The 15,124-nt window shown below is 37.3% G+C and overlaps 1 protein-coding gene across 1 annotated transcript in view; it reads right to left on the reverse strand.

The window, feature by feature from the left end:
* Positions 1 to 15,124, reverse strand: part of Trpm7 (transient receptor potential cation channel subfamily M member 7) — an 84,642-nt gene that overhangs the window by 19,150 nt on the left and 50,368 nt on the right. Inside the window, exons 20-28 of the mRNA XM_051144548.1 lie at positions 14,751 to 14,879; positions 12,339 to 12,617; positions 11,037 to 11,211; positions 10,295 to 10,421; positions 8,487 to 8,671; positions 6,437 to 6,569; positions 3,824 to 4,536; positions 2,039 to 2,106; positions 791 to 881 (exon numbers count right to left, since the gene is read on the reverse strand). Coding sequence (XP_051000505.1) covers positions 791 to 881; positions 2,039 to 2,106; positions 3,824 to 4,536; positions 6,437 to 6,569; positions 8,487 to 8,671; positions 10,295 to 10,421; positions 11,037 to 11,211; positions 12,339 to 12,617; positions 14,751 to 14,879 — 1,900 coding nt within the window. The remainder of the gene's footprint in view (positions 1 to 790; positions 882 to 2,038; positions 2,107 to 3,823; positions 4,537 to 6,436; positions 6,570 to 8,486; positions 8,672 to 10,294; positions 10,422 to 11,036; positions 11,212 to 12,338; positions 12,618 to 14,750; positions 14,880 to 15,124) is intronic.

Consider the following 15,124-nt stretch of genomic DNA (forward strand, 5'->3'; position numbering starts at 1 on the left):
AAGTTGAGGCATGGTGACTGCTTTGAGGAGTCCAATGCCCATAAGACCCTGTATCTCATAAAAGCAAAAATAGTTAAAAATAGTAGGTTGACATGTATTACAAAATGATGGTCAAAACTATTTCAGTAACCTGCAAATGACAGAATATATGATATTCTGAGTATCTCAAATTTAATCAAGTATCAAAGAATTTAGGAGGCTGGTTTGACTAAACTTGTGAGGTGACTACACTGGTATATTGAGAACTAAGACAGAAGTTGTAGCTATTTGTATTTTATATTCTAGCTCAGGAAATAAGGCCAATAAAAGTCGTGACATTTTACTAAATTACTATTTTATATTAGTCTGTATTTGTAGCTTTCCATGGCTGCATGTGACCTGCAAGCCATAAAATGGGCATATCAGCTAAAGTCAGATTGAAAAAAATAGTGGTTCCACGTGGGGTTGGACTGAGAGGTGGCAATTTTTCAAAATACATTTTAATTTCAATAGAATTTTACCAAGTTAAAACTAGAAAAAAATCTGTTTAACAACTGATACAATCTATAAATGTTAAAATTAGATTTAAAAGATTCTTAAATTTCATCTTTTCTATGTATCATGTCATATATGTCATATTCATACATATCTGACTATAAAGATTATATTACTCATTTCCAAGATTACATTAACTATTACTGACAAGGATCTTCTGTCTCGCACACCATTTATCACCGAGATGCTTGGCAAATACACCCTTAAGGCTTAGTATGTCTGCTAACAGGATTCACAACGAGGCCAAAACACTCACCTTGTCCCGAGTGAAGGGAAGCACAAGTCTTGTGACACTCACTATACTCAGCAGCACCCACATGTTTCAAAGTGTCCTCAGGACTATCATTCTGTACAGATTGTATGAACACATAAAAGCAATTGAATTTCAAACCACTGTTCTGAGTAGAAATTCTTTTCATCTATCTAACTCAATATGCTTTATTCTACTTGAGCATTAACAAGTATGTAACACAGATCCGGTTACTTTAGTGTGAATCTCAAAAAAACTACTTGAAACTACCTACTCATCTGAATGAATTGTTTTTTATACTAATATAAATTCTCAACATGTTTGGGAAAATACAAGAAAGTGGAGAAAAAACTGAAACCAAAATCATTACTTTATAAAAGAAAAAGTAGGTACCACTGTGGCTTACTACGTACTACAGAGTCTACTTAGTATCGGTTCAACATTTTAGCACAATACTTTAATGAGAATGCATGTCATTATAAATACAAATGCTGTCATCAATATTAAACTGCATTTGAACTTGCCTTTTACATGTAGGGTGGCATACCACATGCTTGCTAGCTATTAAACAGCTAACTTTGGATCATATGAGGAGTAATGACTACCTTTTCAGTTATTATATCCTTGGCTATATCTTTAGGGAAAAAAATCTTGTTTTACTATATCTGTCATTTGACTATTTCTAAAATGTAAGTTTTTTGAGGGACAGAGTAGTTAAGTCATTTTAAGGCACTCACAGTGTAGCTAGCTATATCATTGTTTTTGAGGTATAGAGCAGCTACAGGCAATTTATGACACTAACAGAAATACAAACTACTTTTTGGGCAAGAAATACATCTCCCCCCCCCAATTGTCCCATATACTCATTAAGCATTGGTAAATGTTCATTTAATATTCTGCTTATGTACATTTTATATATAGATTTTTAACTTCTAGATTCCAAGTTCTTTGAGAGCTAAGATCATGTTCTAACAAACTTTGTGTCCTGGAAGAAAAGTTAAGCTTGGTAAATAGTCCACAGAAAATAAAGAAGGAAACACATTTTTTAAAAGAAGAGTGTTAAGCATTTTATTTTAGTTAACAAAAATGTAAGCTACTTAAAAACTTTTTCATGTTTCTCCTCTTTGAAATCATAACTGCTTCAAGTATCTGGGGGTAATCATACTGATTGACAACATCTGCTAACCTAGTTTTTACTGAAAAAAGTTTAATTTTATTTAGAAGAAATGATCTCAAAAGTGAAATTCCACTTACTGGAAACAGTTCTTTTATTTTGTTTGATGATTCTTTAAGCCTCTGTAAATCCATACTATCTCTGTGTCCTTAACAGGGGAAAAGGAAAGAAACGGGAGATGAAGTACAATCTTAGAAACATATAATTTATGTTGCTCTTTCAAGTAGTTTTCAGGCTCTGCAAACATTCCTTCTGCTTGTTTTTTTATTTTTATTTTTTTCTTTTTCTCCTCTGTGTGGCCTAGGCTGTCCTGGACTCACTTTGTAGCCCAGGCTGGCCTCGAACTCAAAGAGATCTGCCTGCCTCTGCCTCCTGAGCGCTGGGATTAAAGGTGTGCGCCACCAGACCTGGCTTGCTGGTCCCCTTTTGCTCTTTTTATAAATCATACTGAAAACAGATACCAGGAAACAATAAGACCTCCTGTTGGGAGCCTCACAAATGACATAAGTAAACCTTAGAATTAAAAAGGGTATTTTTACACTTAATAATGAAATATAAAGTAGACTGAGCTGGCATACACCTGTAATATGGAGGGGGAGGCAGGAGCAACAAGAGTGCAAGCAAGCTTAAGGGAAACTTGGACTTCCTAAGATTAGGACAGATTGAATGTAGGAAATATTATTTAATTCTCCAAATAAGCTAACAGTAAACATCAGTGTGTTTGGTACCTAGATAACATGCCATGTTGGCCTTAATATGAATATTTTACACGGTCTTATTAACATAGTCTCCAGACAATCAACACAGTGTCCACAAATTTGTAGGTTGGAGAAGTTAGAAAAACAGTTAATGACAAGGATCAGAAAACCAATGGAAGAAATCAGGCACAGAAAGGCATAAGGCTTTAGGCAGATTTTGGAATAGTATGAATATTACCACAAAAGAGCAGGATATTTCAGAAAGTTCTGTAAATACTTTAATACTCTAACAGAAGATAACTAAAACACTATTTCTCCAAATCACAGAACTCAGCTAGCCCAATGACACTTTCTCCTTTCAGTTATTTATTTTCCTCTATGTGGCACACGGTCAGCACTTAAATATGCTTAGGCCTGTATTATCATGGAACACAAGACAATAATTCCAGTACTGAAGAAGCTGAGGCAGGAAAATTCTAAGTTCAATGACAACTTTTGTTGTATAGCAAGACCCTGCCTTAAAAACAAAAACCCCACCAAAATACAAAAAACAAAAACCCACAAAGAAAAAAAAAACAAATAAAACATCTTAAGCACAAAAAAACAGTGTAGTTCCAATTCTTCTTCCTCTCATCACTAAGCTTTTCAGGCAGTTGTCCAACCACTCCTTTGGTTGGACTCTCTCCTCTCTGACACTTTATTTCACTGTGGTCTAGCTCTTCATATACAACAGTCTGTCTCCGCGTGTGCCTGCAGGCCAGAAGAGGGCACCAGACCTCATTATAGATGGTTGTGAGCCACCATGTGGTTGCTGGGAATTGAACTCAGGAGCTTTGGAAGGGCAGCCAGTGCTCTTAACCTCTGAGCCATCTCTCCAGCCCCATGTTTTTTTGTTTTGTTTTGTTTATTTATTTATTTTTCAGCCCCATATTTTTATATTTTATATAAGATAAGAGTTTCCAGGATGTCCTGGAATCATTTTGTAGACCAGGTTGGCCTCACAGAGAACTAATTGGCTGCCTATGTCTCCTGAGTACTGGGATTAAAGGTGTGCTCCAACAATGGCAGGTTATAGTAAATTTTTATTCATTAGCTAATTATTTTCTTAGGTAGTGTTTCTGATGTAAAAAACAGTACTAATATGCAGAAAAAGTTTGCTAAACTCACCCACAAATGCTCCAAATTCTATGTTATCCCCTTCTGCAGCTTTATAGAAAACAGGTTCTGGATCTTTGGTTGTGGATTCCGAGTGGCTCTTGCAACTTGGCTGGGAAGGGGTACTCACAGAGAATTTGGTTGGTGGGGATGACATATGTGGTGAACTATTAGGTGAACTGCCTAATTTTTGATTTTTATTAAATGTCTTTAAAACTTCTACCCCATGTCGTCTCTGTCGTAATTCTGGGGGAGAAACAGCACTTGGGAATAAGGCACCACAGGAGGAACCAGCCTCTGGAATGTTGAATTCTTTTTTCTGGGGTATCACAGGCAAATCTTGACCAAAGAGATTATACTGGGGGTCTTTTTCATCTTTCATAAAAACGTTACAAAGAAAAGGATTATGACTTTCTCGGTCACCCTGAGGAAGAGAGGAACTCAGTGCATTTACAACACTATGCTTTTTCCACATAGGTCTTGCAGGAACATCATCAATAAGATTCTGAGCCAAGTGTTTGGAAATACTCAATTCTCGTGTGATCTCATGGTGCACTTTGCTAGCTTCTGAAGCTTTCTGGGCTGTAAGTGTTTTTAAAGTATCTACTGTCAGGGCTGAGAGATCTTGCAGATGACCAATTTGAGAATCTAACGACTGTAAGGATCTTTTTATGTAGTTGACACGATCTCCAACTTCTTTAATCTGGATGCACATCTGCTCCACTCTGTAGGGAAATAAAAAGGGCATTTTACTTTTAAATATTAAGATAATGTAGATGGGACAGGAAGATGGCTCAGTGAAAGCAGAGTTCGAGCTCAGGAACCCACATTGGCACATAAGGAGAGAACATCTCTGCAAGCCTATCTTCTAATGTCTGCATGCAGTCACAGCTTACATGGCCCCCACATGTTATACATACACAGGCCCAATAATTTTTAAAAAATATTATAGGTTATTTTTATAGTCTAAATGAATGATAGGAGTAAGAGAATTTTACCTTTTAAACAAATAAATTGCAAAAATAAAGTATGGTTATGAGGTTTTACAAATCATATCTTGTCTTTCAGAAGGTCGCAGTGAGAATGCTACCATAATTAAAACACAAATGTTTCTGTTTTGCTTTGGAAATAGGGTTTCTCTGTGTAACCCTTGGCTGTCCTGGAACTTGCTCTGTAAACCAGGATGCCCTCATTTATAGCACTCAAAAGATCCACCTACTCTGCCTTTGAGTGCTGGGATTAAAGGTGTTCCCCACCACCACACAAAGTTTAAAAACACATTTTACCATGCCTGTAATCCCAAGACTCAGGGAGGCAGAAGCAAGTGGAGCTCTGTGAGTTCAAGGTCAGCCTGGTCTATGAAGCAAGTCCAGGACAGCCAAGGCTACTCAAGAGAAACCCTGTCTTGAAAAAACCCAAAAACCAACCAACAACCAAACCATGTTTTATTCCACAGCCTAGTTCAGTCTACTCCTCACAAAATGTATGTACAGCTACATATACAAAGGATTGCCATAAGTGTCACAAACACCACATGCTTCTAATAGGAAGCAAAAACAACGTAAAGAAAAAAAGCTTGCCAGGTGTGGTGGTGCATGCCTTAAATCCCAGCACTCATGAGGCAGAGGCAGACGGATCTCTGTGAGTTCGAGGCCAGCCTGGTGTACAAAGCAAGTCCAGGACAGCCAAGGGTACACAGAGAAACCCTGTCTCGAAAAACCAAAACCAAACCAAACCAAAACAACAACAAAAGTTTTAAAACAGTAATGACAGCTTCCCCCTCCCCCCCTTCTTGAATAGTTAAGAACACCTACTCTTCTCTTCTTTGCAACGACAAAAGAGTGCTGAGTACCAGAGACAGAGGTACATTTCCCTATTAAGTGTGAGGGTTGACCTTGACCCCCAGCACTACTAAGAATACAGTAAGGAATGGACAGCAAGTGCATTCTCCACAGTTGTGTGGAGAGCGGGGACTGACTCTGACATGAACTCTCATGCCCCCTATTTGACCACTTTCTCTTGGTGACGAGACCTGGTGGCACACAGAGAAAGGGGAAGCAGGCTACCGAGATGAGACCTGATAGGCTGTGATCATATGGTGGGGAGGAGGTCCTCTTCTGTCACAGACCTAGGGGAGAAGAGGGTGAAAGAGGGATGGAGGGGGGAATGGGAAGATACAAGTGAGGGGATAACAATTGGGATGAAATCTGAATAAATTATTTAAATAAACAAATAAAATTTTAAAAAGTGTACAGTAAGGGGTTAGACAGGTAGTCCAATAGTTAGATCATTTGCTGGTCTTTTAGAGGACCAAGGGTTTGAATTTCATCACCATCACAGTGGCTCACAACTGCCTGTCATTCCAGGTACCTCTTCTGACCTCCATAAGAAACATGCAAGCACATGGTGCACACACATATTTAGGCAAACATTCATACATATAAAATAAAAATAAAATTAAAAACGTATTTATGAAAAGTAAAGTAAGAACTTGCAGTAAGAGCTCTACTGGGTTATGTGTAGTGAGTGTAAAGAACTCGTCTGTTTTCTAAATGTGTTTAATGTGAAACTTTTTACAGGATTCACTCTAATACACAGTCAATAATAATTAAAGAGCATACATACCTTTCAAAAGTGACACGGATTCTCTCTTCACTCCCAGAATGGAATTTGTCATCTTTCTCGTCAAAATACATTTCAACACACTGCTCTTCAAAGTCATGGAGTTTCTTTTGATCTTCCTCTGTTAAGAAAAGTTCTAAGGAGAAGAAGCCCAGAAAGAAATCAGAGCACAAAACAATGAAGGCTACTAACAGGCTTCAAACTTCAGGATTCTCTCCCTCCCTCCCTCCCTGCCCCCACTTTTCCTTCTTCGCCCTCTCTCCTCTCTCATATTTTTGCTTAATAGACTGTCTCTCAACAAAGTCCTGGCTAGCCTAGAACTCACTATGTAGACCAAACTGGCCTGGAACTCATAGACATCGTTTGCCCCTGCCTCCCAGTGCTGAGATTAAAGGTATATACCATCATACCTACCGAATTTTAAGTATTTTCTTTTATTTTCCCCTTTCTTACTATGCCTCTCCTATTTCTCTCGTAGCTCTACTGTCACATATCTTATCAGAGAAATAAAACTATGAAAATTTAAGCACAACTGACATGGTGATTTACCCCAAGTTATATTAAGATGTACTAAATTTGTTTGTTTATATAATGTTAAGGATTGCTTCTAGAACAGGTAAAACAGCTTATATTACCATTTAAACAACAAACACTGAAATACTATTCCTCAAAAGATGTTAAATTTTAAGTTGACTTTTATGTATCATATTGCTTTGCTTTTGTTTAAATGATCAATAATTTATTCTGAGGCCAAATATGAATTACTACGGCCACAAAACAAAGAGATTTAGGTTATCCCAATTCTAATTTCAAACATGAAAGCAGTTTCATTACGTTTTTATGTTGCCGGGTGTGGTTGGTGCATGCCTTTAAGCCCAGCACTTGGGAGGCAGAGGCAGGCGGATCGCTGTGAGTTCAAGGCAACACAAACCCTGTCTTGAAAAAACAAAAACATCTCAACTGTAAGCCTCAGATGTGATCTGATGGCAACCTTTTGACTGGTAGAAAACTAGGGTGTTAAAGTCAAAACATTAAAAAAAAATTTTTGTCAGGATGTTAGGTCCAACATAGGGTGGGAAGTGGAGGTGGGGGGCATGGGGCTACAAGCTATTTATAAACTGTAATTAGGCTCTGAACCTGCACCATTTTAAACTCTCCATGGTCACTGACATTTTAACCAGTCAGTCAACCTTTGTAGACACAGCTTCTTTCCTGAAATTCTCATTCACAGTTCCCTGTTGTTGAACCACCACATTTTGTGCATGTGGGAAGAAGGTCATATTATTAAATATTCTACTATAAATTCCCACATAGCAAGGATGGCTTATTCATGGTTATCTGATATAGATGTGGCTGAACAGTGGGCAGGACAGCAGAGCCTGGTCCCTATAGGACTTTATGTCTCTATAGCTGCCATAACACTTACATGTGACATGTAAGAAGAATACTAGACTTAAAATAACCAAGAACACTGTTTGGCTTAATAAAGTGAAAGTCGCAGATAAGGGAAGTAGGCATTTTCTCCCCCAAGATGGGGTTTGTCTTGTAGTCCTTGTTGTCCTGGACGCACTCTGTAGACCGGGTGGGCCTCACACTCACAGATCTGCCTGCCTCTGCCTCCTAACTGCGGAAGTAGGCATCTTAAACAACCCAAGTATTATTGACAGACATCATCATGCCCTTTAACTACACTGACATATTTTCCCTGTGTCTAGTTATTTATACCTTATGAAACATTTGATGTTTGAAGCACCTGTAATAATCTATTATCTTTTAATTCTAGTCTGTCTATTGTCGTTTAATCCTAATCCTGCCAACTTAATGTCACAGCTATCACTTTATGTGCGTAATCTAATTCTGATAAAGACGATCTTTAGCATCCAGGTTCCCACAGTTCTTATTTGCAGATACTCAAATTGTACCTAAAAATTATTTTATGCTTAGGCAAACTTTACGTTTCATAATAATTTTTTAAAAAAAAAAATCAATATATTAACCTTCAGTATAGTATCAAGAAACAAGAAGAAAAATTTCCTTAATTTATGTTACTTACTTGGCCCATCAGAAGTCTTATCCTTCTTTCTTCTTTTACATACACAGCAAAACAGTGAAACTATATGGCTAAGAATAATAAGTGGAGGAGGCAGAACTGGTTTTTCATGATAAGCCATAATAAAATGATAACGCTGATACTTCCATACAATATTGGAAATTGCCTTCACTTGTAAATATACATTACTAGAATAATGAACAAAAACAAAGCCAACAATTATATCCTGCACATACATGCCACATATACACCAAAAATTAAGTTTAGTCTGAGCTACAAAAAGACACCCAAACTTATCAAGTAGAAATCAAACCTAGATTCTTTTATATATACTCAAAATGGCACTATTAAGAAACATAATACAGCAGGAAGTTAGGCTTACAGTCTGAATTTGACTTAAAGCTAAACTGCCCTAGAAGTACATATTCTTATCTGTTCTAAACATTTAGAGAGAAAAAAATTACATCCTAATTGAGCAGTTTAATATGTTGGCTTGAAATATGGTCTAGGTCATAAAGAATGACATAGTAATTAAAAACTGAAAAATGAATATGAAGTTTTGCTTTAAAAAATTTAAAAGTGGGCCAGATGGTGGCGCACACCTTTAATCCCACCACTCTGGAGGCAGAAGCAAGCAAATCTTTGTGAGTTTGAGACCAGCCTGGTGACAAAGCAAGTTCCAGGACAACCAGGGCTACACAGAGAAACTGGGTCTTTAAAAAACAAACAAACAAACAAACAGAAAGGAAAAAAAAAAAAAACCTAAAACTGTAAGATTATTTTAAGAACCACAATTTATATACTCATAAAAAATGACATATGAATGTTACCTAAATATCATGTACAATTATAGATGAGTCTTGTGTTTTTCTGTAATTCTCTAGCAACCCAGGAAAAATTTCTAATAAAGATTAAACATTTTAAAACATTTCTTTCTTTATGAGTGCCATGTAGACGTATATGCATAGAAGTCTCTTTACCATGGAGGTTCTGGGAAATCAAACTCAAGTCATCAGACTTGTCAATAAGCACCTTTACCAACTTATCTCACCAGTCTGTGTTTTTTTGTTTCCCAAAAGGTTATATTTATAAACAGAGACAGGCAGACCACACAGGCTCCCTGGCTAGGCAGCTCAGCCAGACTGACAACCTCAGGTTCAGTGAGAGCCTTTCCTTAAAAGTCAGGTGGAGGGCTAGATAGAGCACCGGCTGCTCTTTCACAGAGCTTCAATCCCAGCACCTACATGGAAGCTCACAGCAATCTGGAACTCCAGGTCCAAGGGATCTGACACTATTTTTTTTCCCTCCGAGACACGGTTTCTTTATGTTATCTTGGCTGTCCTGGACTCTCTTTGTAGACCAGGCTGGCCTCAAACTCACAGCGACCCATCTGCCTCTGCCTCCCGAGTGCTGAGATTAAAGGTGTGCACCACACTGCCTGGCCGGGATCTGACACTTTCTACTGGCCATTGTGCGAATCAAACATGCAGGCAAAAACACCCACACACAAAAAAATTTTTAAAAGACATGGAGTATCTATCTCCTGCCTCCATTTAACACCCACACCCACATGCACATGAATGAACACATACATACAACACACACAGAGACACACACAGAAACACAGATATTTTATGTTGAAAATAAAACCTAACATTTACAATTCCTTTGATTTCAAAAAAATCATTTCTTATTTACAATTTTTCAAAGATAATTTAATACTTAAGTCTCAACAAAAACATTTTAAAACTGAGAATCTCATTCAAAATGAGAACTATAGCAAATAAACTTTAAGTAAATAAAATTCTTACTTGAAAAATGCGATAAGGAGATTAACCATAATGATATACTGTACAAAGAGGTAGACTGCTTGAAGAAATGGAGTCAACCATGTCCCAGGACCACAAATTGTCTGGAGAATGGAATCATTTGCACACACTTTGGGAAGAGAGAAAATAATTTTAAACATAATAGATCTGTGTTCAAGGTTTTTTGTCTTAACAGAAAATGCTGAGCACATGGAAATCTGATTAAGAGTTTAAAAGAAAAGGATCTTTAATAGGTGGCTATTGGAGCTCCGCCTTACAAGGACTCTGACACTGAGGGCTGTGAGGCCTTCTGTTCTGCCACACCACTGCATACAAGCAAAGGTGTTACAGGTAATATCTATCCATAGGCAGGGTTAGACTGAGGCTAAAGGCAGATAAAACCCCTGGATACAGTGAATTTATAACATTTATATAAGAAAAATATCTGAATCTTAAAAACTACATGAGAGATTCATAGTAGGCCCTATAAAGTTACAGACTTCAATTTATGCCCAAGTAGGACTAAAAATGCACTTTAAATATAAAATGGCTAAATGGCTAAAATTGAGGATTCCAGTTTTGTTCCCAGCACCCACGTTGGGTGGCTTAGAACCACCTGTGTGACCCCAGCTTCAGGTGGATGCCAGCTTCTGGGCTCCACAGGCATCCGCACCTAGATATACTCACATACAGACATGCAAAATACACATGAGTAAAAACTGATTTTGCAACCATAAATTCTTACCATCAATTTCATATGCATAAACTTCACCAAAAATCATCCAGTATGGATGAAAAACTATATCTTTAGCAAGAGACCAAGATGGTGCTTCATGCGGATAAAGTATTGCCTTTCTAGGAACACCAAAACTAAGTAACACAAGAGCCATTATCACTACAATGTAGAACATATTGGCCACCTGTTTAAAAAAAAAAAGAAATTGTTAAGATACAAGAGAATTTAATACCTACAACAAATTTCATCCTAAAAAAGTGTTTCTAATGTTCTAATAGGTAAGTAGAATGTTTTGAGTTTCCATTTGTTGCTGATAATAGCATTCAGAAAAATGTTATCATTGCATAAACCTTATGAAGAAGATAGTATTTTAAAAAAAAAAACAGTAAAACTAAGCAAGTCATGGGCATGTTTCCTTGTCTCTGCAATAGACTCTATCAGTAGTTCAAAATACAGCCTATCTCTGACAAAATAAGATAAATCCGAAACTATAGTTGCCTAGGCAAAATTGGAGACTTAATTCCAGTAAATGACATTTTCCCCCCAAGACAGGGTTTCCCTGTGTAGCCCTGGCTGTCCTGGACTCACCTTGTAGACCAGGCTGGTGTTGATCTCACAGAGATCTGCCTGCCTCTACCTCCAAGTGCTGGGATTAAATGTGCCACCACACCCAGCTGTAAATGACAATTCTTAAAGCTTGTCAAGCAGCAATGGAAATGCAGACTTTCCTCTACCTGGCCTCATGTTATCTGTACTTTGACCCCTTCTAGAAGCTAGACATGCACCACCATGCAAATCTTCAAATGAAAGAAATGAAAGGCCTTTGTGAGTACAGCAAAGAGGCCAAGAATATATGAGATAAAGCTTAAAAGGAAGAATGGAGATATAACCTTTGGAGGAAGCAAGATAAGGCTGCCAGGATTTTTATTATTTCTTATAGCTCAATCTGTAATTATCTCAAAACTAAAGGAAAAGGGTAAAAGCAAAAAGATAGGAAGAGAAAGAAACAGAGGGCACAAAGGAGAGAGTGAAGGGAGGGAGAGAAGGGAAGAAAACAAGATTAGTGTCAGTGAGAGCCCCTGTCTACAAGGAATAAGATGGTGACAGAAGATATCCAATGCCACCTGTCCACGACAGGAGTGGAAATACATCCTGACACAAACATACAAAAATGAAATATCCTTAAGGGTCAGAGTATGAGCTAATAAACATGAGCTAACAGAAATTTGTGGGTCCAGGTAAAGTTATATTAAAATATTTTGTGACACTTAAAAAAACAATTTATGAATATTAGCAGACATTTCAACTCACCATTTTTCCAATCATCATTACATAAGGTCCTGCCTGTTGATTTACAGCTAGAAAATCCAGCAAACGCACATACCAAAATATTATATTTAGACAGTAAATCAATCTTCCAGCTACAAAAACATGATTATCATATGCATTCATAAAGTTCCATTTTGCTCCAAATCTTAGTCCAAATCCAATGAAGAAAGAAATTATGGCAATTGTGTCACTGACATTGAAGTAGTCACTAAACCACACTTTAATCTTCTGGCTGATTTTCCCAGCTTCAGACATAAAAACCTAAAGGTTTAAGAAGGGGGGAAAAAAAAGTTAAATCAAATCCTTCCTACTAAATCATATATAGGATCTGAACATCACAGAAATAATTTTAGTCATGTTTTTAAGATTCAGTTGTTTATTATTATTTACATAATATTCTGCCCACATGTGCACATGTGTGCCTGCCAACCAGAAGAGGACACCAGATCTCATTATAGATGATTGTAAACTACCATGTGGTTGTGGGAATTGAACTCAGGACCTTTGGAAGAACAGCCACTGCTCTTATCCTCTGAGCCATCTCTCCAGTTCCTTTTAGTTATATTTTAATGTTTCAAAGTATCTGGGATCTTGTCTTGCATCTGAAGGTGCATTTGATAATAAAAAAGTAAAATCACAGATAAGACTCCTTACAAGCAGGTATGGTGTGGCAAGTAACTTTAATCCCAGCACTTAAGGGGCAGAGATAGGCAGAACTGGCATCCAGGGCTATACTGTGAGAGCTTGTCATAAAAAACAAACATACAACCCCCCCCTGTCCGCACAAACAAAAGACTGACTTGCTCAGCTCAGCAAAGTGATAAACTAGGAAGCTGGAATATGAAATGCTTTTGAAATGTTTTACTTCAAGTCAAAGCAGTATTGATTAAAACAGCAGTACATTCTAAAGATGCCTTATTTGCAGAAAACAATTCAATGATTTAAATAAATGGCTATACATATTATTATAGCTCTATACATATAAGGTACAGCTCTAACTTATTAAAAATATCTACTACCCCTTTTAAGTAATATATTCACAGCTACAACATAAGAGTATTTCCCAATAGTAAAGCCTGTTTTTGCTTTTCTCTCTGAGGCATTTTCCCTTCCCACTAAAGACAGATACAATTAATACCATTCTCATAAATACATGAAAAAACTGTTATGAATACATTATCATTTAACTAATTTCATCAGCTATATTGACAAAGTATGATTTCAAAAACACATGGACTGCAGCCACTAGCTGTTTTAATAAGCTCCTGCAGTAGCTAAATAGGAGGGAAGTACTGTGCCTAATTACTTCTTCCACTTCATGTATTCTCTACACGTAAAGCAGAGACTTGAAATAACTCAGGGTTACAAGTATATAGCTACTAGTTTAAATAGTAAATATTTGGGCATACACATAGTACATATTCATATAGGCAGGCAAAACATCCACAACATGAAAATGAGTATTTTGAACTAGAGGGCGGCTCAGTGATAAAGAGCACTGGCTACTCTTCCTGAGGACCCGAGTCTGATTGCTAGCACCTACGTGGCAACTCACCACTCATCTAGGGAATCTGACATCCTTTTCTGACTTCTGTGGGCACCGGGCACACAGATGGTACACAGACATACATGCAGTTAAAACACTCATAAACATAAAATAATGTAAATAAGTAAGTATTTCTTTTTACTCTTGAGACAGGGTTTCATGTAGTCCAGGCAGTCCTCAAATCCACTGCATAGCAGAGGATGACTCCGGACTCCTAAACCATTGAGCCTGTCTCCCAATGCTGGGATCACTGATACGTATTACCATATCCTGTCTTAAGCATTTCTCCAAGGAAAGAAACCATGTTTTCCACAACAAATTAGAGTGTTATGGAAAAGAGACACAGAAATAAACCCAGCTGGCAACTTGGTGGGCAACACAGGATACTCTAGTGGGGAGAAAGCATAAGCACAAAATGGAAACCTACAGTACCTGATTACCTACATACAGATCCAGTATTTCTGAAGAACATCAAAGATCATGTGAAACTTGAGTAAAAATAAAAATAAAATCAGCCAGGCATGGTAGCACACGCCTTTAATTCCAGCACTTTGGAGACAAAGGCAGGTGGACTCTGTGAGTTCAAGGCCAGCATGGTCTACAAAGTGAGTCTAGGACAGCCAAGATAACATAGAGGAACCGTGCCAAGGCTACACAGTGAAACCTTGTCTCAAAAAACCAAAAGGTGTGTGTCACCAAGCCTGGCCCTTGGGGTGTTTTTGGTTTTGTTTTGTTTTTAAAAACATGGTTTTCAGACTAGCAAAAGTAAACATGCTCCATACCCACAACAAAATTAAAGAACCGTGCATGCATACATACGTAAGTTAAAACAAAAACTGTAGACATACCTCACGGATTTTTTCAATAGCATAGGTAAAAATATAAGCGATAACAATCCATTCTTGAACTGAAGGTAACTGTTCCATTTGTACAAGAACTACAAATGTATAAAGCATCAGAAATCCTAAGTATGCCAACTAATAAAAAAGAAATAAAAAGTTACATGAATAAAATTGATTACAAAATAAAACATATTATGGACATTTTCATGTACACAGAAAATCTAATTTGACCTGTGGTAGGCTAGGTAAATGTAAAGACAGATATTCATGTAGCCATCTGGGGCTGGTTGTTTTAAGCAGCCACTCACATGAATGCAAATGTAAGCAATCCTCACTATTTACATTAATGGGACAGAATTTGCATTATCTGCATCTAGGAG

This window comes from Acomys russatus, chromosome 4 (genome assembly GCF_903995435.1).
Source record: "Acomys russatus chromosome 4, mAcoRus1.1, whole genome shotgun sequence".
Lineage (NCBI taxonomy): Eukaryota > Metazoa > Chordata > Mammalia > Rodentia > Muridae > Acomys > Acomys russatus.